Source organism: Rattus norvegicus, chromosome 8, assembly GCF_021556685.1.
Source record: "Rattus norvegicus strain SHRSP/BbbUtx chromosome 8, alternate assembly SHRSP_T2T, whole genome shotgun sequence".
Lineage (NCBI taxonomy): Eukaryota > Metazoa > Chordata > Mammalia > Rodentia > Muridae > Rattus > Rattus norvegicus.
The window spans coordinates 25,733,703-25,760,866 of record NC_141541.1 but is presented as its reverse complement, the minus strand read 5'-3'; the positions used below and the strand labels follow the sequence as shown (position 1 = coordinate 25,760,866).

Genomic DNA, 27,164 nt, shown 5'->3' with positions numbered 1-27,164 from the left:
GAAAAGCCTGGGCTACATAGGAAGATCTTGTCTCAAAAAACATTAAAAAGTGGGCTGGAGAGATTTTCAGGGGTTAAAAGCACTGGCTGCTCTCACAGAGGACCAGGGTTTGGTTTTCAGTACCCACGTGGTGGCTCAAAATCACCTCTAATTCCATGTTTTGGGGAAATCCCATACCCTCTCTGACATCCGTGGGCACCAGACATTAAATAGATGCATATATATATAGATATAGATGTAGATATAGATATGCACATTAATATTTATATACAAAACTTAAACACATATTTAACAAACAAACTACCACATAAACAAAAAAGGAGATGGGGTTGGGGATTTAGCTCAGTGGTAGAGCACTTGCCTAGCAAGCGCAAGGCCCTGGGTTCGGTCCCCAGCTCTGAAAAAAAAAAAAAAAAGAAAAAAGGAGATGGGGCAGACATGGCTTCCCACATGGTTCAGTGAACAGTACTTAAACCTCAGGGTTCAATAGTCAGCACCCCATAAAGTAGGCATGGTGCAGCACACCTGTGACCCCAGCACCAGGATGTGACGGCAGAAGAACGACGAGTTGAAGATCATCTTTTTTTTAAAGATTTAGTTATTTTATGTATATGAGTACACAGTCGCTGACTTCAGACACACCAGAAGAGGGCATCGGATCCTATTACAGCTGGTTGTGAGCCACCATGGGGTTGCTGGGATTTGAACTCAGGACTTCTGGAAGAGCAGTCAGTGCTCTTAACCACTGAGCCATCTCTCCAGCCCGAAGGGCATCCTTTGATACATAACAACCTACCTCCTGATATCATTGGTGATCACTTGATTAGTAGAAGCTTCTGGAAGCTCTTCCTGATTTCTATTGCTCCGTCTGAAAAGTCTTCATGGACAGAGCCCTGCTTGCTTCCCTCTCCTTCACCAGGCCCCACCCGAAAGGGCCCTGCTGCCCCTCTGTCCTTAAACTACCGGAAGTTCACTCAAGTCTCTTCCTGGTGACTTGTGTGACACCTTGATTTACCTACAGGCCACATGAAAGGTGGGGGAGGTTACTGGAGGAAGTGTCTGTCTTCCCCTGAGGACATCACCTTTGTCTGAAAGTCTCCTGACAACCAGCCAGATGTGTCTGCAACCTTGACATCACCCCTACCCGATCTAGGCCTCTAGGGAGATAGTAAATTGCTGAGCCAGCTGAGGCTAGCATTTGGGGGAGGACGTGTGTTTTTGTGTGTGTGTGTGTGTGTGTGTGTGTGTGTGTGTGTGTGTATTTCCTCCCTGCTACAGGTTCCGCAGACTATATTTCCGTTCAAATTGTTCTTCCTCCAATGACAGGTCCCAGGGTTTTTGCTTTTGTTTTTTTTGTTTTTTTCTTTTCTTTGCATACCTCTTCCCTTTAGTTAACACCTGGATCCTAGACCCTGTCCGGGTAGCACATCTGCATTGGCAGGGGCTGCCCATGTCCAGGGACATGGAAATATGCATAAGAAGTTGTCATCTGACCTTCATGCATGCCATATGCTGAACTACACATGCCCACATGCACACACACAATGGAAAATAAATACACATTGAAAAGAGAGAGTTTAACTTCTCTTGTTTTGTTTTTTCTAATTTTCATCCTTTCTTTAACAATGTGTATGAACGTTTTGCTCACGTGTATGTCTGTGCACTGCATACATGCCTGGGCCAGCAGAGGCCAGAAAAGGAGATCAAATTCCCTAGAACTGGAATTATAAAGAGTTGTGAGCTTCCAGAAGGTGCTGGGAACTGAACCTGATTCCCTTCTAAGACCAGGAAGTTCTCTTAATCCTACAAGCCATCTTTCTAGACCCCTGTCTTTATTTTCTTGAGGCAGGCAGGGGCTTGTGTAGCCCAGGCTGGTCTGGAATGAGCTGAAGCTAATGGACCTTCAAACATGATAATAATTTTTTTTTTTTTGGTTCTTTTTTTCGGAGCTGGGGATCGAACCCAGGGCCTTGGGCTTCCTAGGCAAGCGCTCTACCACTGAGCTAAATCCCCAGCGAAGCTAATGGACCTTAACTTCTGATTCTTTTGTCTCTCTCTCACACACACACATTCACACACACATTCACATATATATTCACACACACATTCTCACACACACACACCATAAGATACACACACACACACACACACACACACACACACACACACACACCATAAGATCTTACTGTGTATCCCAAGCTGACCTCAAATCCATGATCCTTCTTCCTCTGCCTCCCTGAATGCTGGGGTCTCAGGGATAACATAACACACTCAGCTTGAAACTCTACCAGGGTAAGGATTAAGGTCTAGAGAGCCACTAGATTCTCCCCCCTCAACAGAAGGATTCTAGGCATGGGTTCTCCCACTCAGCCATGTCCCCAGCTCCTTATTGGGAGATCCATACTGTTAGTGTGTGTGTGTGTGTGTGTGTGTGTGTGTGTGTGTGTGTGTGTGTGTGTGTTGAGTGTGGTCCCCTGTCATATATGGCGGACACTCTCTCTCTCAATAGATGCCACGGTCCCTGGCTCTCTCAGTCTTTCCACCCCTTTCTGCTCCCAGAGCTTTCAGGGGGTAGGGATTATACATCGAAAATGCATGGGGGGTTGGGGATTTAGCTCAGTGGTAGAGCGCTTGCCTAGCAAGCGCAAGGCCCTGAGTTTGGTCCCCAGCTCCGGAAGAAAAAAAAAAAAAAAGAAGATGCATGGATTGAAGCTGGGCACCCTGAGGTCAGTTGTTCTCTGCCTTTTGACCAGTTGTGGTTTTCTGTGATGTGCTACACCTGCTATGAAAAGGAACTTTGAAGACAGTGAGAGCTTCTTCGTAGGTGGAAGGATAAATGTTTAGAAAGCAGTTAGGGCTGGATGGCGGGGGCTCACACCAGGCCCTTGATAGGTAGAGGCAGAGGCTTCTTTGAGTTCAAGGCCAGCCTGTTTTACAGAGTAAGTCAGGGCTACACAGAGTGACCAGAGGTGGAGGAGGAAAAGGAGGAAGAGGAAGAAAGCAAGCAGTTAGGAATTACACTATTTTAGGAACATGGTGGTGGCTGGCAGCCATAGGTTCTCCTCTAGAGTCTGAGTCCTCACCAAACACACCAAACAGGTGAGAAGTTAGGTTAGAGTACCAGGCATGAGATCTCTGCTGTCGAGTGATCCTTAAGGCCAACTGGATGGGTATTGGTTATCCCAGGGTAGAAGTGCCACATTGCACCTTGAGGAATAGCTTGCTATCCTGGTCATTGCTGTGTTCCACAGGCTTTACTGCTGGATAGGACTCTGATTGCTTTTCCCTTGGCAGCTTACATACCACCTTCCCATACTGTGAAAAGCCAGTCCTTGGGAGGAAACTTCTAGATCAAGCCTGCTTGATTCCTTCAAGGCCTGTGTCTGAAGTGCATGGTGCAATAGGGACTTACCTTTACCGTCTGGGCAAGCACCAAGGGACATGACAATTGCTTGTATTTGGGGGTTTTGGACTCCCCAGACCAACAACTTGAAGGGAAGTTTTCCACATCTAGGACTGTTTTTTTGTTTTGTTTTTTAGTCTAGTGCTGTGTCTTCATTTAAACCACATACATAGGTACACACAGACACATCCATGCACACATACACACATGTACACACACGTAATTGTAAGTAAACATAAATAGTATGATTCCCTATGTCTCTTCAAATATCCTTAGGAGTGTTTATCTCCTTCCTCCTCCTCCCTGTCCTTCTGTGTTGTCCTCCCTCCCCACCCCCTGGGTAAATCTCCCCAGCCCCTCCTCCTCCCTGTCCTTCTGTGTTGTCCTCCCTCCCTACCCCCTGGGTAAATCTCCCCAGCCCCTCCTCCTCCATGTCCTTCTGTGTTGTCCCCACCCCCTGGGAAATCTCTCCAGCCCCTCCTCCCTGTCCTTCTGTGTTGTCCTCCCTCCCCACCCCCTGGGTAAATCTCCCCCAGCCCTGTTTTTCTTTTTTTTTTTTTTTTTTTTTTCAGCCCTGTTTTTCTTAATCTCATTTCCTTATTGCTTGTTTAATTTTGGGATGTTAAGCACAGAACTCAGGGCCTTTCTTGTCCAAAGTCAGCCTTACCTCAGTTCTTTCCTTGTTAATTAAAGTGTTCTTACCACAGCAAGACCCTGTCTTGAAAATACATAAAATGGTTGGGGATTTAGCTCAGCGGTAGAGCGCTTGCCTAGCGAGCGCAAGGCCCTGGGTTCGGTCCCCAGCTCCGAAAGAAAGAAAAAAAAAAAAAGAAAATACATAAAATGGATATTCAATTTAAAGGAAAATCCATTTGCATGTGAGTGTGTGCTGGTATCCTCCAAGGTCAGAAGAGGCCACAGGGTTCCCTGGAACTAGAGTGGCATGTGGCTATGATCTTCCTGACATAGTTGCTGGGCATTCTTTTCCTTGGCAGCTTACTCCTCTGTGAGTACTCTGAAGCACTGAGCCATCTTTTCAGTTTTAGTACTAGGCTTGGTGGGTTGCTCAATGGAAGAGCACTGGCCTAGCATGTGCAAAAATCCTGGGTTCCATCTCCAGCACTACAGAAAAGCTATTCATTAATGCTCGTTATTAATCATGATTGCCACGAATTTTTTTTTTTTTGGTTCTTTTTTTTTCGGAGCTGGGGACCGAACCCAGGGCCTTGTGCTTCCTAGGCAAGCGCTCTACCACTGAGCTAAATCCCCAACCCCTTGCCACGAATATTTTATAATCGCGTTTTATCTTTTATGGCTTCATAATTTTCATTGTCTTTGTAGTTCTACATTTTTTTACACTCATTTACTTATTTGTGCACCTGTGCATGCCCACAGATGTACCTTGTCGTAGTTGTGGGGGTCAGAGGATGGCTTTTAGCAGTCAGCTCTTTCTTTTAACCACATGGGTCCTGGGCATGGAACTCAGGTTTGGTCACAAGCACCTTTACTCATTGGGTCATCCCGTCAGCCTGTGTTTGTAAAGTCTGGAGTTAGTATACAGAGGTGACCACGTATGTCCTCAGGAGAAGAGGCTCGTTCTCTCCTGGTTTCCGCCCCCAGCTTCCGTAAGTGAGGTGACAAGTGTGGCAAATGTCTGTTGCAATTTCCCTCGCATGGGTTCATAGGCAAATGTGGATGTATTTATACCATCCTTATAAATACTCTGAGAAGCGAGGAGAAACAACGAGTATTAGTTTACAGCTCGCTTTTCCCGATATAGTCCTCTCTGCCAGTTTCACTTCGCTATTTACCCTTTTGTGCACGTGAGGATGGAAACTAGAACCCTGCATGTGCACAGCACACGATGCTCAACTATAGTTATTTGCCTCCCAATAAAAAAACATTTTATTGACTGTTTTGAAAGGTTTATTTTTTCCATTCTATGTGTGTGAATGCATGCATGTGTATGTCGTGTGTGTGTATGTGTGTGTGTGTGTGTGTGTGTGTGTGTGTTTGTGCAAGTGTCCTTGCAAGCCAGAAGAGAGCATCATCGGATTCCTTGGAACTGGAGTTATAGGCAGCTGTGAGCTGCCTCGGGGATGCTGGGAAGTGAATAGGTTCCTCTGCAGGAGTGGCGGTGCTTTTAACAGCTGAGTCATCTTTCCAGCTCCTCCCTGTCTTTCTCTCTTTCCCTTTGTTCCCTTCTCCACTCTCTCTCTCTCTCTCTCTCTCTCTCTCTCTCTCTCTCTCTCTGTAAAGGTCAGAGGACAGTTTGCAGGAATGGCTCTCTCCTTCTACTATGTGGGTCCTGGATCTAGAACTCAGGTCGTCAGGATTGACAGCAAGTGAACAAATGCCTTTACTCTCCTTCAGTTATATAGCCGGCCATTTTTTGGAGACAGGGAATGAAGGTGCCTGGCTTCTAATAGGTTTGGAGCCTAAGATAACCTTGAGCTCTTGGCCCCTCCTCTCTACCTGTTGAGCACTGGGATCACAGGTGACCAAGTCCAGCTTCAGATATTTGGTTTTTTTTTCACACCAACGTTTGGGAGTGGGTTCATGGCTTTACCTGGATCCCAGGCTGCCTTTGATTCTTTAGTTTCATTTGTTGCTGGAATAGAACATGTATGTGCTTGTCAGCAGAGCAAGCCACACAAAGGATTTCCACAGTGCGGACAGAGCCGCCTTCCTCCCATCCTAGCACGAGCTCTCAGTTCCTCTTCCAGGAAGTCGAATACTTTCTTTTTCCTGTGCAGTTGTGGACTCTCCCCACTTAAACATTTACACAGACTCTCGGATCCATGGGGAGAGGAGTACCATGCTGTGCGCTGATCTGCCTCCGGCCTTTAGTGTTTGAAGCATGGAGTGCCTGGATGGCCGATGCGGCAACTCTGTTCCACTTGAACTTTGGTACCTATCTATTTTATTTCGTTTTATCTTATTTTCCAGGCTGGGGACAGAATTCAGGGCATTGCAGGCAGGTGTTCTACCCCTGAGCCACACCCCCAGCCCTTCAGCTGGGGGATTTTAGTCCATTGTTCTACCACTTCCGGTACCCTTAAGCCTTAATCCATCTAGCAAGTCATAAACCTAGAACCTGCTATGTAACAGAAGATGGCTTTGGACTCCAGATCCTCCTGCCTCCACCCACTGAAGTGCAGGAGACAGAACACAGGGCCCTGTGCGGGAGAGGCAAGCACTGTAACGCTGAGCCACTTGCCCCCACAAATAACTCCATGCCGATATCAGGCACAAAATTAAACAAGCCAAGGAAAAACATTCTTTGCTTTCGTGGAGCTTATGGTTGGGCGGGCAATTTACCCTTTTGTTTTGTGTGTTTAATTTTTCTGTTTTGCTTTTAATTACGTGCAACTGTGGGTATGTGCACGTGAGTGCAAGTGCCCTTGAGGCTGAAAGTGTTGGATCCCCCAGGGACTGGACTCATAAGAGGTTGTCAGGTCTGAGGATGCTGGCAAGTTCTGTCCTCGCAAGAGCAGGAAGTGCTCTTGACCATTTGAGCCATTTCTTTGGCACCTTTTAACAATTTACTAATTTTAACTTCATATCTCTGAGTGTGCGCATGCATGCGGGTGTGCACAGGCGTCAGGGCAGCAGTCCTTGGAGGCCACAGGGCAACTTGCAGGAATTGGTGGTTCTCGCTCTCCACCAGGTGGGTCCCAGCAGGGCCTTACCCACTGAGGGCTCAGCAGCCTGTTACTCTTTGTTTTTTAATGCATTTGTTGTGTATGTATCGGTGTGCGCAAGCAGGTGTAGCAATGCCAATGTGTCCTGTGGAGGTCGGAGGCCAACTTTGTTTCCAGGAGCTGAACTCACGTCACGCTTCCAGGCAAGCAAGCACTTTCCCCTCCCTGCCTAGTGGAGCCAGACAGCTGGCCTTCTGTTACTCTAATTTTGGAATTTTTTTCACTCTGACTCGTTTGGAGGGCCAGAGCCAACAGGATCATGTGATCAAGACTGGCCTTGAACTCTAAAACATACCTCCTGCTTCTACTTCACAAGGGCTGGAATTAGATGTCCAAGCCACCATTCCATATTTTTGCAGCGTTGGGGATGCACGCTAGGCAAACACTCAACCGCCTGAATCCACGGCCCCGCCTGTTGTTTTTCAGAAAGGGTCTTGAGCAGGCAGTACTGGCTACGGCTGCTAGGTACATTAAACTCCTGATCTTCCGACCTTCTAGGTGGCAAATGCTGGGATGACAGGCATTTGTGCCACAAACACCCAGTTCGATTTGAGGGTTCTTACCAAGTCAATGAACAGTTCTATTTTGAGGACAGGACATGGCACAATGTAGGAAGTAATTTCTTGTAGAAACACAAAGTAGGTGCTTAATCCTGAATTGCTGAGTCCTCACATAGTAGGTAAGCGTGATTTCCTCCATTTTCAGGTCCCAGGTGTCAGCCTGGAGCTAAGCCAAATGGAAATACAGTTGTTTCAGGACTAGGCCACCTGGGTTAAGAGAGCTGTGACGTCACGCGGCCGTGACATCATGCGACGGCAGTTCTCACGAGTGGGGGCTGGGAGGAGCAGGGCGGGATGGGGGGGGGGCTGGTGCGGACAAAGGGACCATGCTCTTCCCCCTTGCACGCTCTGGCTAACTGGAGGGCCACATCTGGAATTCATTGCAAGTCGCAGCCGGAAAGAGGAGGAGAGTAGGCGGGGCGAGCAGGGAGTTGGGGCCGGAGGCGGCGGCTCTGCCCGCCTCTCTCTTGTCCTGGGTCCCCAACTCCGGGACATAGACCGAGCACAGCCAACAGTCACCAAAGTCAGCCACTGGCTGTCCCGGGGCGCAGACGCCAAGGCCACTCAGGCCAGGGCAGGGACCCTGGCCGGCCTAGCCAGGTGAGCGCGCGGGGCAAAGGGGAGGTTCCGATCTGGGCGGGCCGCGCTCCACTGAGACCCAGGGATCCCAGCTTGGGGGCCTGGCCCGGGGTCAGGCGCTCGTACAGGCGTTGCACGCGCTGCTCCAGGTTCTGCTGCACCGAAGGGACCGATCATCCACCACGCGCCCCTGCCCACCACTCCAGGCAGCTCCCCACTAACTCTGTGGCGCACCCCCAGACTGAGCTCCCCGCCTTCCTTCGGGCAGGAAGTTGGCGCTGTAGAGAAAGGCGGAATCCGACCTCTTTGGGCTGGCGACTTTGCAAGACTGGATGGGGGTTCTGAGGAAGCAGAGTTTGGGGCAGTGAGGTTGTTAGGGAGAGGTGCAGCATCCCTTCTTTCTCCGGCTTGAGTTAGGATGAAAGGTGCTACATAGAAGCCGCGGATGCTCGGAGGTCATGGGCGGGGTCCCTGGCCTAGACCATCGCTCTACCGCCAGTGAGACTAGTTTTTGGGGGGTTTTTTTGTTTTTGTTTTTGTTTTGTTTTGTTTTTTGCCTCAGTTTCCCTTAGTTGCCCCTCTCCTTCAGTCTACCTTTCGGGAGAATCACTTTGTTTCGAAGTAAAGGGATTTGAACTGCAAAGTCCTGGTATCTCCTCTTCTCGTCCTAGCCCAGGGATGGGGCGTAGGAGTGAAGGAAGGCACGCGTGGCGTGGAGTCCGCGTCGTCGCGGGCTACACAGCTTGGAACCTCGCCCCCTTCTACAGCACGGGTTGACTCACCCGGGGATTTCCATCTCCCCCACCCCCGTCCCTATCCTTGTTAGATACCCGAGGCGACACCCGCTGAGCCTACTGTCCCCTGTGGGGCAACGTGGGTGCATCACTGATGGGGGAGGGAATGTAGTTACTGGTAGCTACTCTCTCCTTTGCCCCGGGAATCTAGATGTGGGGGCTCTCTGGTGGGATGCAGAGTGTCGCCTCCCCCTATTGCCTTGTGCAGGATAGGGACATTCTGCGCGCGTGTCGGGGTCTCGGGAGAGAGATGGCGCCGCCCCAGCGCGAGCGAATCTGGATACCACGCATTCCTCGGCCTGATAAGGAGCCCGGAGAGTGCTGCCTGAGCCGGGCGGGTCTTACTGTCGTCGCTATGGAGACGCTCCTGGCTTCGTGTAGTGGTTGGGGAGGGGTGCTGCCAGGGGACTGATGTCCTCATGCTTTGCATGTTAGCCCTCCAATTTGGGGCTCTTTCATTCATTCATCATGGCACGGGAGGCTGAGGGTGAACTTGGTAGCTGGCCTCACACCGTACTGTGGAAAACAAGATAATTTCCGATGATAAAGCCAGATGCTCTGATAGAAATTGGGGCTGGGCTGTGCTGGACAAAACTCTCGGTTCTTTAATCCCAGTGCTCAAGAGGCCGAGTTAAGGGGGCATCTTTGTGAATTCAAGGCCAGCTTGCTATACATGAGTTGTGAGTTTCTGGTCAACCTGGGATACCCAGTAAGGCACTGTCCCCAAAACGAAAACAAATCGAGAAGGTAGTTCCTGAAGGCCTAGACAGTGACGGTCAAATGAAATCCAAAGATAAGATAGTCTGCCAGAAAAGGTGTTTGTGTGTGGGCGGTGTGTGTATGTGTGTGTGTGGGGGTCTGTAGGATATACCAGAGGCAACTATAGCGGGTCTGAAGGCCCTGAGATCCAGATTCAGATGGGTCTTGGGAGGTTAGTGTGGTGTACACTTGCGCCGTAGGGAGCCCTAGGAGAGTGTGGCGGGTGGGGTGAGGATGAATTTCGGAGTTCTGTCAGTTCTCCCCTGCAAGCTTGGTGGGCAGCAGCCATGTAGGAGGGGCTACACCCACACAGCAACCAAAGGGGTGGGGGGAGGCTCCTGCAGGGCTGAGCTTCCCCAGCTGCTTGGGAGGGATGAGTGAGCTCTGGAACTGGGAGGGAGTGGAGGGGAGCCACCAGGCCTTCCTTCAGCCTTCCTCTCCACTAATCTTTAGCTAAGCAGTCATGTCTGGGTCTATCTCTCTTCCTTCACTCCAAACCCTTTCACTTGCTCCTCTTCCTCATATCTTTTCTGCAGTCCTGGGAACCCAGGGCTTCAAAATGATGCAGTGTCTCTAAGCCACACCAAATTCTCTTAATTTTATGTATTTATGGACTGGGTCTCATTGGGTCTCACCAGGTAACTCTAATGCCCTGAAACTCACTACGTAGATCAGGCTGGCCTCAAATTCACAGAGATTTGCATGTCTGTCTCTCAAGTGTGAAGATTAAAAGTGTGCACCCCAACACAGTGCTTTTTTAATACATTTTAAACTTACACTTATTTATTTTGTGGGCATGTATATATGTGTGGGCATGTGTGTTTCATGGCATGGGTGTGTAAGTCAGAAAAAAATCTTTTGCAAGTCATTTCTCTGTGGGGGTAGTGGGGCTGGATCAAGTCTCCAAGCTTGGTGACAAGTCGAGCCATCTCAACATCTCCCAGCCTTCCCATTTAACTTTTACTTGAGTCAGGGTCTCCTTGTGCTACCCAAGCTAACCTCCAACTCATTATGTAGCCTAGGCTGGTTTTGAACTCTCCATCTTCCTCAGCTCCCTGTGTTGCTGGGCTTATAGGTATGAACCAGTCAGGCTCATTTCCAATAGAGCCTAGTCTCTATGACAACTTCCCCTGCCTCTAAAAGGCAATCTGGACCACTGTGTGGAGGTGGGACAGGAGACAACACTTGGAGTTTAGCCAAGTCTTGGAGTCTGAACAAGGGAGGAGGCCAGGCCTCTATCCCCCTGTAGAGTGACTCTTCCTCCAAGGCACCAACCCTTTGGGCTAGCTTCCTCTTTCTGGAAGTCCTTAAACCGCTTAAGCTCCTGTCTTTGGTTAGAAAGGTTCTAGGAGGGAAAATGAGACTGGAGAGAGAGACAGCCTGGACCCCCCTCCCTTACCCCCCAGTTTCCCTTCCTTAGTAGGACAGTGTGCCCGTGTGTATGTTTGGTGTGTGTGTGTTTCTCTGTGTGTCTGTGTTGTGTGTGATACGTATATGTGTCTGTGCATGGGGGTGTGTGTGGTGTGTGTGTGGTATATGTGTGTGGGGTGTGTGGTGTGTATGTTTGGTATGTGTGTGTTTCTCTGTGTGTCTGTGTGTGTATGGTGTGTGTGTTTGTGTGTAAATATATATATGGGGTGTGTGTGTGTGTGTGTGTGTGTGTGTGTGTGTGTGTGTGTGTGTGTATTTTCGGGGGAGGCGCACACAGAGTCTCAGCCTTGGTATAAGCTGTGAGTGTAGCTAGCATTCACTGTTTTCCCCCCCTAGGAAGGCAGACTTTCTGGTTAGTCCCTGGGGTGCCCTGGCGGGGCTAGTCACAGTTATTTCTGCAGGAAATGGCCATAATTCTTTCTCTTCTACCAGACCAGACTGGAGAAGAGGTGGGAGTCTCAGAGGTGGGTGGGTAAGGGACACACCCTGGGCTTCTCACCCACCAGGCTTGGAATTGGAGGAGGGGTTGATTCTCAAATAATGAACCCCAAGAGGGGCCCAGATGATCAGGGCAGCCTGGAGGCGTCTAAGGGAGGGTGACCCGGCGGTCAGGCTGTGGTTCAAACAGCCCCACGGGGACAATCACACAGCTCCTGAAGAGCAGAGCCCAGCAGCTTCCAAAAGGGAAGACTATAGGATTCTTCACAGAGCGCCCCCCCTCCCAGCTGGGCCAATCAGATGCGGAGGATGCACAGAAATGAGCCAATCAGGCTCCTGGCCACTTCGGCTTGAAGACCTGGCTTGGTAAAAAGGCTGTGTGGCCTAGGCCAAGCTGGCCTGGGACCGGCTGCAAGGAGCTGAGGGCATTGGGGCGCCTGGGGCTCTGTCCAGGCTAGGGAAACAAGGAGCCTCTGTGTGAGGATCTGGGTGGGGCAGCTGTCCCCGAGGACACGTACAAGCTCTTCTCTGTTCCCAAAGTAGGACGGATGTCCCCTCGCCCAGGGGGTGGGCAGCAGCTGTCTCTGTAAAACCCCTCAAAGGCTAGGGTGTCCAACCAAGGGGATATCCGGGAAAGGAGATAGTTGGTTGACCCCGGAAGCCCCCCATCATTCTCAGTGTTCACTAGGAACCGGCTCAACCAGCCAGCTTCTGGGACGGCGCTCTTTCTGGGAAACACGTGGCTCTTGTCAGGCCTCTTTCCAAGCCCAGGCTGGGGAGACTTCTTAACATGTGGCCCCTCCCTGTAACCAAGAACTGGAGCATTCTCCTACACTGCTCCAGCCCCTCCGAGATCCCCCTACCCCACTCTAGCTGGCCACGGTGTATTCAGCATCTCATGTTCTCTGCCCACACAGATCCCCTCCCTTCCTCTATCCCTTCCCCGGATCAGCGCAACCTCCCTTGCAAAGGAGGGGTGGGTGACTCAGACTTCTCATGAAAACAAATTTCTAACCTCTCTCCCTCCCTCTCTACACAGACTGCTCCAGGGGGGCCCTTCACAGCTCATATACCCCTTCTCCTGGACCCGCTGCACAGGCTGCTCCATCGGGGCCCCTTCAAGGTTCACGTGACTTTAGCAACTATCCCATCTTCCTAGCCAGGACCTCCCAGACCAGATCACTAGTGACCCTCCTCATTATCTCCATTCCCACCCCCAGACTTCCCCCACACCGGATGTGACAGAGGCTCCGCCATGTTTGTTCCAGGGGCTTGACACATCTGGATTGCATCCTGGCACTGGAGGGGGTGCCAGCGCCCTGCCCACCCCCCAGGGACCCAGTGTCCATGGGTATGGTGGGGGATGAAAAACAGCTGTTAGAGGTTTTTTGTTTTTTTTTGGCTAAGTCAGCATCTTTTCCCAGAAGTTGGAGCGGATGGTAGCCCAGAGCTTGTGTGTGTTGAGAAAGGAGGCACTGAAGACATTAGCTAACACTTGTTGGATATTTCCTCTGCTCTGTGTGTGTGTTGTGTATGTAGGTGCATGTACATGAGTGTGTATACACACGAGTGTGTGTGCCAGAGCACATACTGCTTCTCAAATTCTGTCCCATCTGTGTTTTGTTTTGTTTTTTTTGAGATGGGGGTTTCTCAGTGGCCTGAAACTGTCCAAGAAGATTAGATCGAAAGACCAGTGACCTGGGGATCCTCCGGTCTACTTGCCCAGCGCTGGGGTCACAGATCTGAGCCCTCACCCTTGGCTTTTTTGTTTGTTTGTTGTAGACATTAGTTTCTCTGTGTAGCCTTGGCTGTCTTGGAATTAGCTCTGTAGACCAGTCTGGCCTCGAACTCAGAGATCATTCTGCCCTGCTTCCTTAGTGCTGGAATCAAAAGCATGCGCCACCCCCACCCAGCTCAGTCTAGGCCTTTTTGTGTAAGTGCTGGGGACTAGACTCAGGTTCAGTATTTACAAGGAAAACATTCCACCTACTGGCCCTACTTTTTCTTTTCTTTCTTTCTTCCCTTTTTTAAAAAAATTATTTATTTATTATGTAAGTACACTGCTGCTGTCTTCAGACACACCAGAAGAGGGCATCAGATCCCATTAGAGATGGTTGTGAGCCACCGTGTGGTTGCTGGGATTTGAACTCAGGACCTCTGGAAAAGCAGTCAGTGCTCCTAACCACTGAGCCACCCCTCCAGCCTCCCTCTTTTTCTTTTCTTTTTAAATTTCTTTCCACTGAGTTTCTAGGGAGCCCCGCCTGTCTCAAACTCCCCTGTTACCACTGTTACCCTTATTACACATGGGGATCCAACTCAGGCCAGTGCCTTACTCACTGAGTTGTCTCCCCAGCTCCTGTGCAGCTGTTCCCTTCCTTTCTCCTGGGCCTCCCTCCTTCCCTTTTTAAAGTTTATTGTGTTTATTATTATGGGGGGAGGCATGATGTGTATGTGAGTGTGGGCACACCCTTGCCACTGGCACCCACTGTGGAGGTCAGAGGACAGTTCCAGAGAGTCAGCCCTCTAGCTTTGGGGACTAACTCATGGTGTCAGGCTTGGTACATTTACCCATCCAGCCATCTCTCACACCCCTTCCATCGTCTTTTTCTGCTCTCACTCTTGTCCAGTCACGAACTCCTGGGCAAAAGCTCACAACGCTTTGGGGAGGGGGGTGCTGTGATTGCAGGTACACAGCAGGTTTCACACACCCTTGAGAAAGATTTTCTCATCCTTTAGGAGATATCTTTGTGGCACCCATTGTACAGGTGGGTATGTTGGGGATAAAGAGGCTGAGCCTTGGTTGGGGATTTAGCTCAGTGGTAAAGCGCTTACCTAGGAAGCGCAAGGCCCTGGGTTCGGTCCCCAGCTCCAGAAAAAAAAAAGAACTAAAAAAAAAAAAAAAAGAGGCTGAGCCTTCAGTAGCTCACTCTCTGAGTGTCGGAGATGGAGTGGGAACAGATGAACGATGCCGTGCTGCCAAGGTCTCTGCCCTTCAGGACAGTACAGCTCTGGGAGACTTGGACCTTAGGGCCGTCCTGGTGTCTCCCCAAGTCCTTATCTTTGGGTGTGCCCATGGCCTCAAGCCTTAGACCCAGCCTGGAATCAGGGCAGTGGGTGGTAATGACCAGGGTTTGGTGCTGGTGGTAATAAGAATCTTGCTGACCCAGGTCAGCAGACAGCATGAAGCCTGAGGCTCCTGTGCGTAGGACAGAAGTGACGGGCTGTCCAAACCCTACCCGAGGCTTGTTCTATGGGAAGGCAGGTAGATTTCTAGAAGTCCAGAGAATCTTCTACTTGTTCCTTTTTTTCTGAGACAGGATCTAGCTATGCAGCTTAGGCTGCCTGGAATGTATAGCAACTCTCCTGCCTCTGCCTCCCGAGGCCACCACGATGCCGGGCTATTTTGTTTGGTTTTTGTCTTAATTTTTTTTTTTTTAAGATTTATTTATCTTATGTATATGAGTACACGTTAGTTGTCTTCAGACACACCGGAAGAGGGCATCAGATCTCATTACAGATGGTTGTGAGCCACCCTGTGGTTGCTGGGAATTGAACTCAGGACCTCTGAAAGAACAGTCAGTGCTCTTAACCACTGAGCCATCTCTCCAGCCTTGTGCCTAGCTTTTTTTAAAAAAAAATTTAAATAAATTTTTACTTCTTTAAATAAAAAATTATATCATTTACCCCCTTCCCATTCCTACCTCCAACCCTTCCGCTGCAACCCCCTGTTCTCTCTGAACTTGATGGCCACCATTTCTTTCTCTATATATATTACTAAATATATAAATACAACCTGTTCGGTTTATACAATGTTTCTTGTATGAGTATGATTTCAGGGCTAACCACTTGGTATTGGATTTATTTTTTTCTTTTTCTTTATTTCTTTTTTTTTTTAAGATTTATTTATTTATTCCATGTATGTGAGTACACTGTAACTGTCTTTGGACAGACCAGAAGAGGGCATTGGATCCCATTACAGATGGTTGTGAGCCACCATGTGGTTGCTGGGAATTGAACTCAGGTCCTTTGGAAGAGCAGTCAGTGCTCTTAACCGCTGAGCCGTCTCTCCAGTCCTTTTTTTTTTTTTTTTTTTTTTTTTTTGGCAGACGCCTGACCTCAGACTCATAGAGACCTACTGGCCTACTGGCCTCTGCCTTCCTACTGCTGAGCTTAAAGGCACATTTTGTGTAGCCCAGGCTATCTTCCCCAGCTTCCTTCATTCTATAGCCAAGATGACCATGACCTCAATCCTCCTGCCCCACTTCCTAAGATACGAACTACCATGGCTTATGTATGCTCTCTACCAAGTGAGTTACAGGCCTAGCACTCCGTTTTTTGTTTCTGAGACAGAATCTCACTATGGAGACCTCACGGGTTTAACCCCTCTTTGATCCCAACACTTTGGGAGGCAGCGGCAGGTAGAACACTGCTAGTTCCGGGCCATCTGGAGCTACCCAGGGAGATTCTGTTTTACAACCAAATGAAGCATCAAAAGATAACCACAAAGACAGACTGTTGCTCGGGGCTTACTGGCTGCATACCCTGCCACTTGGTAGCTTGGTGACCTTGAAAAGCTGAGCTGACTTCTCTAAGCTTCTGCTGTCACATGGAGGAATGGTGATGACTGCAGCTTCCCCAGGGTCACTCCCTGAGAACTTGGAGTTAGACCCTGAAGCTCTGTAGTCCAAGTTCACAGTCCCTGCAAAAGCCACAGCTGTGACCTACTGTCCCTTTTCTGTCCCTCTCTCCTCTGCAGTGCTCAGTCCCATGGCCCCGGCCGGCCACTGAGCCCCACCATGGGCGGTTTATACTCAGAGTACCTCAATCCTGAGAAGGTTCAGGAACACTACAATTACACCAAGGAGACGCTGGACATGCAGGAGACGCCCTCCCGCAAGGTGGCCTCCGCCTTCATCATCATTTTATGCTGTGCCATCGTGGTGGAGAACCTTCTGGTGCTAATCGCAGTGGCCAGGAACAGCAAGTTCCACTCAGCCATGTACCTGTTCCTCGGCAACCTGGCAGCCTCCGACCTGCTGGCAGGCGTGGCCTTCGTGGCCAACACCTTGCTCTCCGGACCTGTCACCCTGTCCTTAACTCCCTTGCAGTGGTTTGCCCGAGAGGGTTCAGCCTTCATCACGCTCTCTGCCTCGGTCTTCAGCCTCCTGGCCATTGCCATCGAGAGACAAGTGGCCATCGCCAAGGTCAAGCTCTACGGCAGTGACAAAAGCTGTCGAATGTTGATGCTCATTGGGGCCTCTTGGCTGATATCGCTGATTCTGGGTGGCTTGCCCATCCTGGGCTGGAATTGTCTGGACCATCTGGAGGCTTGCTCCACTGTGCTGCCCCTCTATGCTAAGCACTATGTGCTCTGCGTGGTCACCATCTTCTCTGTCATCTTACTGGCTATCGTGGCCTTGTACGTCCGAATCTACTTCGTAGTCCGCTCAAGCCATGCGGACGTTGCTGGTCCTCAGACGCTGGCCCTGCTCAAGACAGTCACCATCGTACTGGGTGTTTTCATCATCTGCTGGCTGCCGGCTTTTAGCATCCTTCTCTTAGACTCTACCTGTCCCGTCCGGGCCTGTCCTGTCCTCTACAAAGCCCATTATTTCTTTGCCTTCGCCACCCTCAACTCTCTGCTCAACCCTGTCATCTATACATGGCGTAGCCGGGACCTTCGGAGGGAGGTACTGAGGCCCCTGCTGTGCTGGCGGCAGGGGAAGGGAGCAACAGGGCGCAGAGGTGGGAACCCTGGTCACCGACTCCTGCCCCTCCGCAGCTCCAGCTCCCTGGAGAGAGGCTTGCATATGCCTACGTCGCCAACATTTCTGGAGGGCAACACAGTGGTCTGAGGGGAAATGTGAACTGATCTGTAACCAAGCCACAGAGAGAGCTCTGTGGGGAGAGACCAGGTGACCTCATCATGTCCCTCAGTGCCACAGGTCTGGAGGAACTGACCACGGCTCATAGGTCAGGTGGCCAACGGAGGCACTGACTAATCAGATTGTAGTACTGTGACTGTGGGGACCATTAAGGGTCTAGGGGGACAGCAGGCTCGAGTTTAGGGCTAGACATTTGCCACTTGGTACATAGGGTGTCGGCATCCTGTCTGTCCTATCTTCCAGCTTCCCGGTTCCCTTCCTGCCTCCTCCTTTTAAGGGCCTCTCTACATAGCCCCGGCTGGCTAGAGCTTGCTGTGCAGACCAGGCTGACCTGGACCTCCCAGAGATAGATCAACTAACTGTGTCCTGAGTGCTGGGATTTTAAAGCCGTGTGCCCCCACACCCGGCTCCTGCCACCTTCCAGAAGCAATCTTAGGCCACTTGTTGAGGAAACACTCTCCCCAGAGGACCCAAGCCTTCTTCCCTGTCTCTCTGAGGCCTGAATCCACAGCTTCCCCATTTTATCAACTGCTGCTTCTTCCCTTTCCTTCTGTGTTCAGGGGAAACCACTGTGGGGGCAGGGAGGGGTCCTGGGATCCCAGTTTTTATGCTCAGATCTCACTGAGCACTTGCTTTATTGGGGAGCAGAGAGGAATCAGCTGAGGCAGTGTGGGGCAGATGTTGAGGAGAATTTGGGCTTCCTGGTGAGAAAACTCTAGGGGAGGCGTTGGTTATTCCTGGAACCCAGCCTCTCTCCCCACGAACTCTTCACACCCGCAGCCTTGAGCTGGATGCAAAGGCTGCTTTCAATTTGTCTTTGTAGTTTTGTTTTGTTTTGTTTTGTTTTGTTTTTTTAAATTGGGACAGGATCTCACGTACCCCAGGCTGGCCTCCGACTCACTATGTAGCCAAGGCTGGCTTTGGACTTCTGACCCTCCTGCCTCCGCTTCTGGAGTGCAGGTATTACAAGGGTGTACCACCACCACCACCACCACCAACAACAACAACAACAACACCTGTCTTGAAAACTATCATGAATGACATGGTTCACATAGCCTTGGGTGGCCAAGGACATCCCGGATACTCTTATGGCATCTTCCCTTGAAGGACTTTGCTAAATCCTGTGGAGAAGTAGAAAATCCAATACGGTACAAACGGTATTTATGTGTGTCTGTGTATCAGTGTGGGGTCTGTGACCTCCTATCCCAGTGTGGGTGCTGTCTGACCTCTTATGTGCACATCCGTGTCAAGACTGCTAGAGAGATGGACGGGGGTGTGTGTGCTTGTGGGGGTCTAGCCATGATCAGGCCTCCTGGGAATTGCTGAATCATCTCTCCCACACACAGACACACACCTCCGCCTTAAAGAAATGTGTGAAAGAAAAGGCTGAGGAAGGGGAGATTTGGGAGGCAAGGAGCCAGTCGGGAGTGTGTCTCCCCTCATACAGCTTCCCAGATGTCCCCCTTGTGCTGGAAACCCAGAACTGGGCCAATAAACAGTTCAATTTCTCTTGCTTCTGGTGGTTATGGGTTTTGTGTATGTGTGAAAGGGGTGTAAGCAGACTTTACCCCGTTAGTGTCCTGCCAAGGCACCCCAGCCTTTTCCATTTCTCTATCCATCCCCCACTCTTAGCTCTGTCTGAGCTGGAATTGTATGCTGTGGCTTCTGGGAAAAATGGGTCAACCTTGACCTTTTCCCTGGGCCTGTTGGGAGGCTGTCTGGTTTCTCACAGTGACTCATTAGGCCCAGGGCCACCTTGTTTTCCTTCAAAGGTATACCTTAGCAGGTGACTTTCGACTTTTCTCCATTCCAAGACTGTGCACAGTCTGGGGAATTGGAGAGGTGGTCTTAAGGGGATAAGCAGCCCCAGCCACCCCTACAGGGTCACCATTTCCCAAACTTATGGGACCACCATCAATACTTTCTTTTATAAGATTTATTTTAGATTTGTGTGTGCGCTCTCTCTCTCACTCTCTCGCTCTGTATGTGTGTACACGCATGCGCACGTGCAGTGCCTGAGTAGGCCGGGGGCATCGGATTCCACGGCGTTGATGTTGCAGGTGGTTGTAACTGCATCCGGTTGTGGATGCTGGGAACAGAACACAGGTCTTCGAAAGAGCAGCCCGTGCTCTTAACCATGGAGCCACCTCTCCAGCCCTCAGGGATTCAACCTAGGATGTCAATCAATACACACACACACACACACACACACACACACACACACACATACCACACGTGTGCACACACCACGGTTTTATCCAGATCAAAGTGGCCTCAAATTCACTGTGTAGCAGCTGAGGATGACCTTGAACCTATGATCCTCTTGCTTCCACCTGCCTTCACCTCCCAAGTGCTGGGCTTTTGCCGCCAAGCAAGGTTTATGTTCTCCTAAGGGTGGAACCCAGGGCTCCCTGCATGCTATGCCATTGCCCCATCTGCTGAGCCCCGCCCCAGTCTCAATTGTCCAGTTCTTTGTGTTTTCCCTAATTGGGCTCCAGGTGTGTTCTTTCCTCGATGCTGCTGCTGCTGCTGCTGCTGCTGCTGCTGCCGCCGCCGCCGCCACCGCCGCCGCTGCTGCCGCCGCCGCCGCCGCCGCCGCCGCTGCTGCCCAGAGGCAAGGGTCTCTAAGAGCCTGTTCTAGGGCTGAGGTTACGGCTCAGTGGCTGAAACTCCTGCTGGGAAAGTATGCGGACCAGAGTTTGCATCTGCAGGAATCACTTGATGTTGTAAAAGCTGGGTAGGCCTGGAATCACTGGGGTTGGGGGAGGAGTAGAGACAAACAATTTTGGTGTGGGGGTGGGGAGTCTAGCACGTGCAGACCAAGAAAGACCCTGCTTCAATAAAGAGGGATAGAGTGAGATAACTGAAGTCAACCTCTGGTCTCTACACAAGCATCTGCATCTGTGAACTCAGCTATCTCACACACACACACACACACACACACACACACACACACACACACACACACACGGTCTTTCCAGCCTGGCCTCCAACACAATCCTGGTCCCAGACTGGCAGACTGGGTTCAAGTTACCCAATAGTGGTCATTTCTGAACTGTCCAGAGAAGGGAAATTCCAGTAGGGTGAAGGCCTGTGGCTTGTGTCCTCGTGCTGATGTCTCTAACCTTTGGATGCTGCAACAGACCATTGACGGAGTTCATGCACTAGAATCAAGCCAGCAGATTAAAACCCATAAATAACTAAACAAACAATGAAAGCCTAAAACAAAATGTTTTAATTAAGTTTGATTTTTGAAAAAAAAATTATTTAAAGTTTTCTTTTCTTTTTTTTTTTTTTTTCCGGAGCTGGGAACCGAACCCAGGGCCTCGCGCTTCCTAGGTAAGCGCTCTACCACTGAGCTAAATCCCCAGCCCCCTAAAGTTTTCTTTTAAGAGTGTGTGTGTGTGTGTGTGTGTGTGTGTGTGTCTGTGTGTGTGTGTGTGTGTGCGTGCGCGCGTGTGTGCATGTGAGTGTAGGTGTCCAGGAAGTCAGAAGTATCCACTCTTGTGGGAGCTGGAGGTGTAGGTGGTTGTTATAAGCCGCCAGATGTGGGTGTTGGGAACCAAACCCGTGTCCACTGTAGGAGCAGTAAGTTCTCTTAACCCCTGAGTCATCTCCCGAGGCATGTTTCTGATTTTGCGTGGGTCCACATCCATAGCTAACTTGAAATGCATGCAGCCTTCAGGTCACATATGCCTGGGACCTGCCATCTTGCCTTCCACTGGCTGCCTTGGTGTGTGGGTTGGGCCTTTAGCCCCCAGCGAGAATCTTCACCAAAGGTCTCTCTCTGTCTAGTGCTTGGAGTCAAGCCCAGGGCGTTTGCACATACTAGCTAAACACACACACAGCAAGTTTAACATACTGACCTCAAACGAATTTTTTCCCAAATACCCACGTTTCCTCTATTTAGGCCCTGGTTAAGTGCCACCTCCTCTGAGAAGCCTGCCCTGACTACACATCCTCTTCAAGATGGCTACTCGGCTCATCGCCTGTCTCGCCCATTACAATATGAGCAGCTGGGGCTGGGCGGTGGTTCAGTGGTTGAAAAAGGTGCTTGTTGTCCAAGCAGAGGGACCTGAGTCTAGATCATCAGCTGAAATTCAGTCTCAGACCCGGCTCAGATGGTGGAGTGCTTACTGGGCAAGCACACTTAAAGTCCTGTACTCCATCCCAGCACTGCAAATAACAGCCTTGTTGGCCCACACCTCTAATCTCTGAACTTAGGAGGTGGAGGCAGGAGGATCAGACGGTCAAGGGCAGCCTCTGCTACTCAGTGAGTTCAAGGCTAGCATGAGCTACGTGAGACCATGTCTCAAAACAAATGTATATGGCTAAGCTCTTGCTGTAAAAATTTTAGATCAAGAGGGTCTGAGTTGACCCAGGAACATGTTTTCACCAAACATTCCCAATAATTAAAAAGACCAAGGGCTGGAGAGATGGCTCAGCAGTCAAGAGCACCCGACTGCTCTTCCAGAGGTCCTGAGTTCAATTTCCAGCAACCACATGGTGACTCACAACCATCTGTAAAGAGATCCAATGCCCTCTTCTGGTGTATCTGAAGACAGCTACAGTGTACTTGTATATAATAAATGAATAAATCTTAAAAAAAAAAAAAAAAAAAAAGCACAGGCTGCTCTTTCAGAGGACCTGGGTATGATTCTTAGTACCCATATGATAGCTCACAACTGCCAGCCGCTCCAGTCCCAAGAAATTCAAAACCCTCTTTTGGGCTCCACAGGTACCAATCACCCACATAGTGCACAGACATAACATGCAGGCAAAGCACCCAAACACATAAAAATAAATAAATAAATATTTTAAAATAGCTCATGCCTTTAAACTGAGGACTTGGGAGTCAGAGGCAGGCAGATCATCAAGTTCAAGGCTGCCTGGTCTACCCAGAATGTTCCGGACAGACATGAAGAACCCCTGTTTTGGAAAAAAAAAAAACAAGTAAGCTAAGTAATTAATGAATAATAATTTCCGGGCTGGAGAAATGGCTCAGCGGTTAAGAGCTCCAACTGCTCTTCCAAAGGTCCTCAGTTCAATTCCCAGCAACCACATGGTGGCTCACAATCATCTGTAATGAGATCTGGTGTGTCTGAAGGCAGCTACAGTGTACTCGTATACATCAAATAAATAAATAAATACATAAATACATAAATAAATACATAAATAATTCCTGGTGTGGGGGTGACTCCTTAGGTAAAGGTGGATGGCATCAAAGCCATGACTCACATGGAGGAAAAAGAGAACCTACTTCCACCAGTCCTGTGACTTCATTGTGTATTGTGACACGTGCTCATGTGCACACGCAGAGTGGATAAGTCAGAATGTCATACCTTTCTTTTTTTTTTTTTTTTTTTTTTTTTTTTTTTTTTTTTTTTTGGTTCTTTTTTTCGGAGCTGGGGATCGAACCCAGGGCCTTGCGCTTCCTAGGCAAGCGCTCTACCACTGAGCTAAATCCCCAACCCCATGTCATACCTTTCTGAAGTTAATAAATTCCATGGTCTCTAAAAGTGCCTTTAGCCATAATAGCACACCTGTAAGTGATCTTGGGCTAGGATGTGATTCCATGGCAGCTCTGAGCACACATAGCCTCAGGGTCCATCACTACGGTGGGGGTGGACATATCTACAAAGGCTTCAGAGAACCTAGTGCTGGTTCCTAGCACCCACATGTGGTTGGCAAATATCTGTAACTCCAGAGAGACTGGCAACTTCAGACCTCTGTGGATCCCTGGTGCACCGGGCACACGTCCTGGCAAAGCCCTCTGCACACAAAATAATAAATGTAAGAGTCCTTTAGTCCTGAGTGTGATTCATCGAGGCTTAAAGCGCTTTTAGCGCAAAGCAAAGGCTGGGTTTTAAATTTTAACTAATTAATTAACTTTTTAAGTCTCATGCTTGAGACACTTATTCTGTGTAGAACTCACTAGCCTGTGTGCACTGTTTGTCATTCTCTACGCCAGAAAAAACGATTCCTTCCGCTCACTCAGCTAAGCCGGTGTCTGTCTGTCTGTCCGTGTGTCAGTTGTCTGTCTGTCCCCTCTCCTTTGGAGGCTGCTATTTCCTGATTCATAATTGTGAAGGCTCCTGCGGTGAGATCTCCTGACGGTGCAACTTCCTGTATGATTCAGCCCTTTCTCACCAGCTTTGGCGTCTTCTCACTCACTAGGAAAAAAAAATCAGCAACAAAACAAAACATGAGAAATGAAATAATTTGTCAATTTTTTTTTAATTTTTTTATTTTGTGTTTATGAGTACACTGTCACTGAGCATTGGATCCCATTACAGATGGTTGTTGGGAATTGAACTCAGGACCTCAGGAAGAGCAGTCGGTGCTCTTAACCTCTGAGCCATCTCTCCAGCCCCCAACATTTTTAAAATATCTCTAGAAGATAGCCAACCCTGGGAGAAAAGAAACTTAACCTCAATACCAGCATCATGGTTAGTATGATCGGAAGTGACTGAGGGGATCTCTAGGTAGAGGCACTTGCCACCAAGGCTGATGACCTTTTTCTGTTCTTAGAACCCACATGCCAGAAAGGAAGAATTGACTATGGTGGGGTGTCCTCTGATCCCCATACCCCCCACACAATAGACAACTTAATTAAAATAGTGTTTGTTTATTCTATGAAACAGGGCCTCTCTGTAATGCTGAACTCACAGAGATCTTCCTGCCTCTGCAGTGCTGGGATTAAAGGCGTGTGTCACCACTCTGGTCCTAATTAAAATGTCTTTTCAAAAAGCATCAGAGTTTTTTGCGTCGTCTGGGTTCGGGTGGTGGCACTAATCATGGGGTTGTCAAAGAAGCACCGTGGAGAAGAGGAGGCAGCCAGGACCATGGCTGCGGCCGGCACCCGGGGCATTACCAAGCAGAGCAGCCACCACGGCATCCAGAGCATAAGAAGCGGAGCCGCTAGCGTGGGGCGGAGCGCGGGAGCGGGAGGCGCGGGACCGAAGCTGAGGCCTGCAGCGGCACGCATGGTCGTGAACCAAGCCAAGCGGAGCCCTCCGAGCGGCATGTGAAGTGGGAGAAACTCGATGAAGGCTGTGAGGCCACTGCCAGCTCCAAAAACAGCTCTGGAGATGCCTCATCTCTTAGCATCGAGGAGACCAATAAACTCTGAGCAAAGTTGGGGGTGGAAGCCATTGGAGATCACCAAAAATGGGGGGAAAAAAGACACTGGAGGAGGATGACCCCTGACTCGATGACACTGCAACCTGGATAGAGAGGAGCCAGCAGCTACAGGACTACTCAAGCAGTATTACAGAGCAGTAGTGATAAAAACTGCATGGTATTGGTACAGAGACAGACAGATAGACCAATGGAATAGAATTGAAGACCCAGAAATAAACCCACACACCTATCGTCACTTGATTTTTGACAAAGAAGCCAAAACTATCCAATGGAAAAAAGATAGCATTTTCAGCAAATGGTGCCGGTTCAACTGGAGGTCAACATGTAGAAGAATGCAGATCGATCCATGCTTATCACCCTGTACAAAGCTTAAGTCCAAGTGGATCAAGGACCTCCACATCAAACCAGATACACTCAAACTAATAGAAGAAAAAGTGGGGAAGCAACTTGAACACATGGGCACTGGAGAAAATTTCCTAAACAAAACACCAAATGGCTTATGCTCTAAGATCAAGAATCGACAAATGGGATCTCACAAAACTGCAAAGCTTCTGTAAGGCAAAGGACACTGTTGTTAGGACAAAATGGCAACCAACAGATTGGGAAAAGATCTTTACCAATCCTACAACAGATAGAGGGCTCATATCCAAAATATACAAAGAACTCAAGAAGTTAGACTGCAGGGAGACAAATAACCCTATTAAAAATGGGGTTCAGGGGTTGGGGATTTAGCTCAGTGGTAGAGCGCTTGCCTAGCAAGGGCAAAGCCCTGGGTTCGGTCCCCAGCTCCGAAAAAAAGAAAAGGAAAAAAAAAATACCGATGAGTAAAAATGGGGTTCAGAGCTAAACAAAGAATTCACAGCTGAGGAATGCCGAATGGCTAAGAAACACCTAAAGAAATGTTCAGGGGCTGGGGATTTAGCTCAGTGGTAAAGCGCTTACCTAGGAAGCGCAAGGCTCTGGGTTCGGTCCCCAGCTCCGAAAAAAAAAAAAGAACAAAAAAAAAAAAAAAAAAAAAAAAAAAAAAAAAAAAGAAATGTTCAGCATCTTTAGTCATAAGGGAAATGCAAATCAAAACAACCCTGAGATTTCACCTCACACCAGTGAGAATGGTTAAGATCAAAAACTCAGGTGACAGCAAATGCTGGCGAGGATGTGGAGAAAGAGAAACACTCATCCATTGTCGGTGGGTTTGCAGAATGGTACAACCATTCTGGAAATCAGTGTGGAGGTTCCTCAGAAAATTGGACATTGAACTACCTGAGGACCCAGCTATACCTCTCTTGGGCATATACCCAAAAGATGTCCCAACATATAAAAAAGACACGTGCTCCACTATGTTCATAGCAGCCTTATTTATAATAGCCAGAAGCTGGAAAGAACCCAGATGCCCTTCAACAGAGGAATGGATACAAAAAATGTGGTACATCTACACAATGGAATATTACTCAGCTATCAAAAACAATAACTTTATGAAATTCATAGGCAAATGGATGGAACTGGAAAATATCATCCTGAGTGAGGTAACCCAATCACAGAAAAACACACATGGTATGCACTCATTGATAAGTGGCTATTAGCCCAAATGCTTGGATTACCCTAGATGCCCAGAACACATGAAACTCAAGAAGGATGACCAAAATGCGAATGCGTCACTCTTTCTTTAAAAGGGGAACAAGAATACCCTTGGCAGGGAATAGAGAGGCAAAGATTAAAACAGACACAGAAGGAATACCCATTCAGAGCCTGCCCCACATGTGGCCCATACATATACAGCCATCCAATTAGACAAGATGGATGAAGCAAAGAAGTGCAGGCTGACAGGAACCGGATGTAGATCTCTCCTGAGAGACATAGCCAGAATACAGCAAATACATAGGCGAATGCCAGCAGCAAACCACTGAACTGAGAATGGGACCCCCATTGAAGGAATCAGAGAAAGGACTGGAAGAGCTTGAAGGGGCTCGAGACCCTGTATGAACAACAATGCCAAGCAACCAGAGCTTCCAGGGACTAAGCCACTACCTAAAGACTATACATGGACTGACCCTGGGCTCCAACCTCATAGGTAGCAATGAATATCCTAGTAAGAGCACCAGTGGAAGGGGAAGCCCTGGGTCCTGCCAAGACTGAACCCCCAGTGAACGTGATTGTTGCGGGGAGGGTGGTAATGGAGGGGAGAATGGGGAGGAGAAGCCCATGTAGAAGGGGAGGGGAGGGGTTAGGGGGATGTTGGCCCGGAAACCCGGAAGGGGAATAACAATCGAAATGTAAATAAGAAATACCCAAGTTAATAAAGATTAAAAAAAAAGGGGGGGGGGTTGGGGATTTAGCGCAAGGCCCTGGGTGGTTTGGTCCTCAGCTCTGAAAAAAAAAAAAAAAGATTAAAAAAAAAAAGATGCGTGTGCTACAATAAAAGAGAGAGAGAGAGAGAGAGAGAGAGAGAGAGAGAGAGAGAGAGAGAGAGA

The 27,164-nt window shown here is 49.1% G+C and overlaps 1 protein-coding gene across 1 annotated transcript; it reads left to right on the top strand.

The window, feature by feature from the left end:
• The first annotated feature begins 8,166 nt into the window (after positions 1 to 8,166).
• On the top strand, positions 8,167 to 19,066 carry S1pr2 (sphingosine-1-phosphate receptor 2). The gene is given in 2 exon segments (NM_017192.2): positions 8,167 to 8,267; positions 16,425 to 19,066. A coding segment is annotated over 1 exon segment (1,059 nt). The 5' UTR covers positions 8,167 to 8,267; positions 16,425 to 16,464; the 3' UTR covers positions 17,524 to 19,066.
• The last annotated feature ends 8,098 nt before the right edge of the window (positions 19,067 to 27,164 follow it).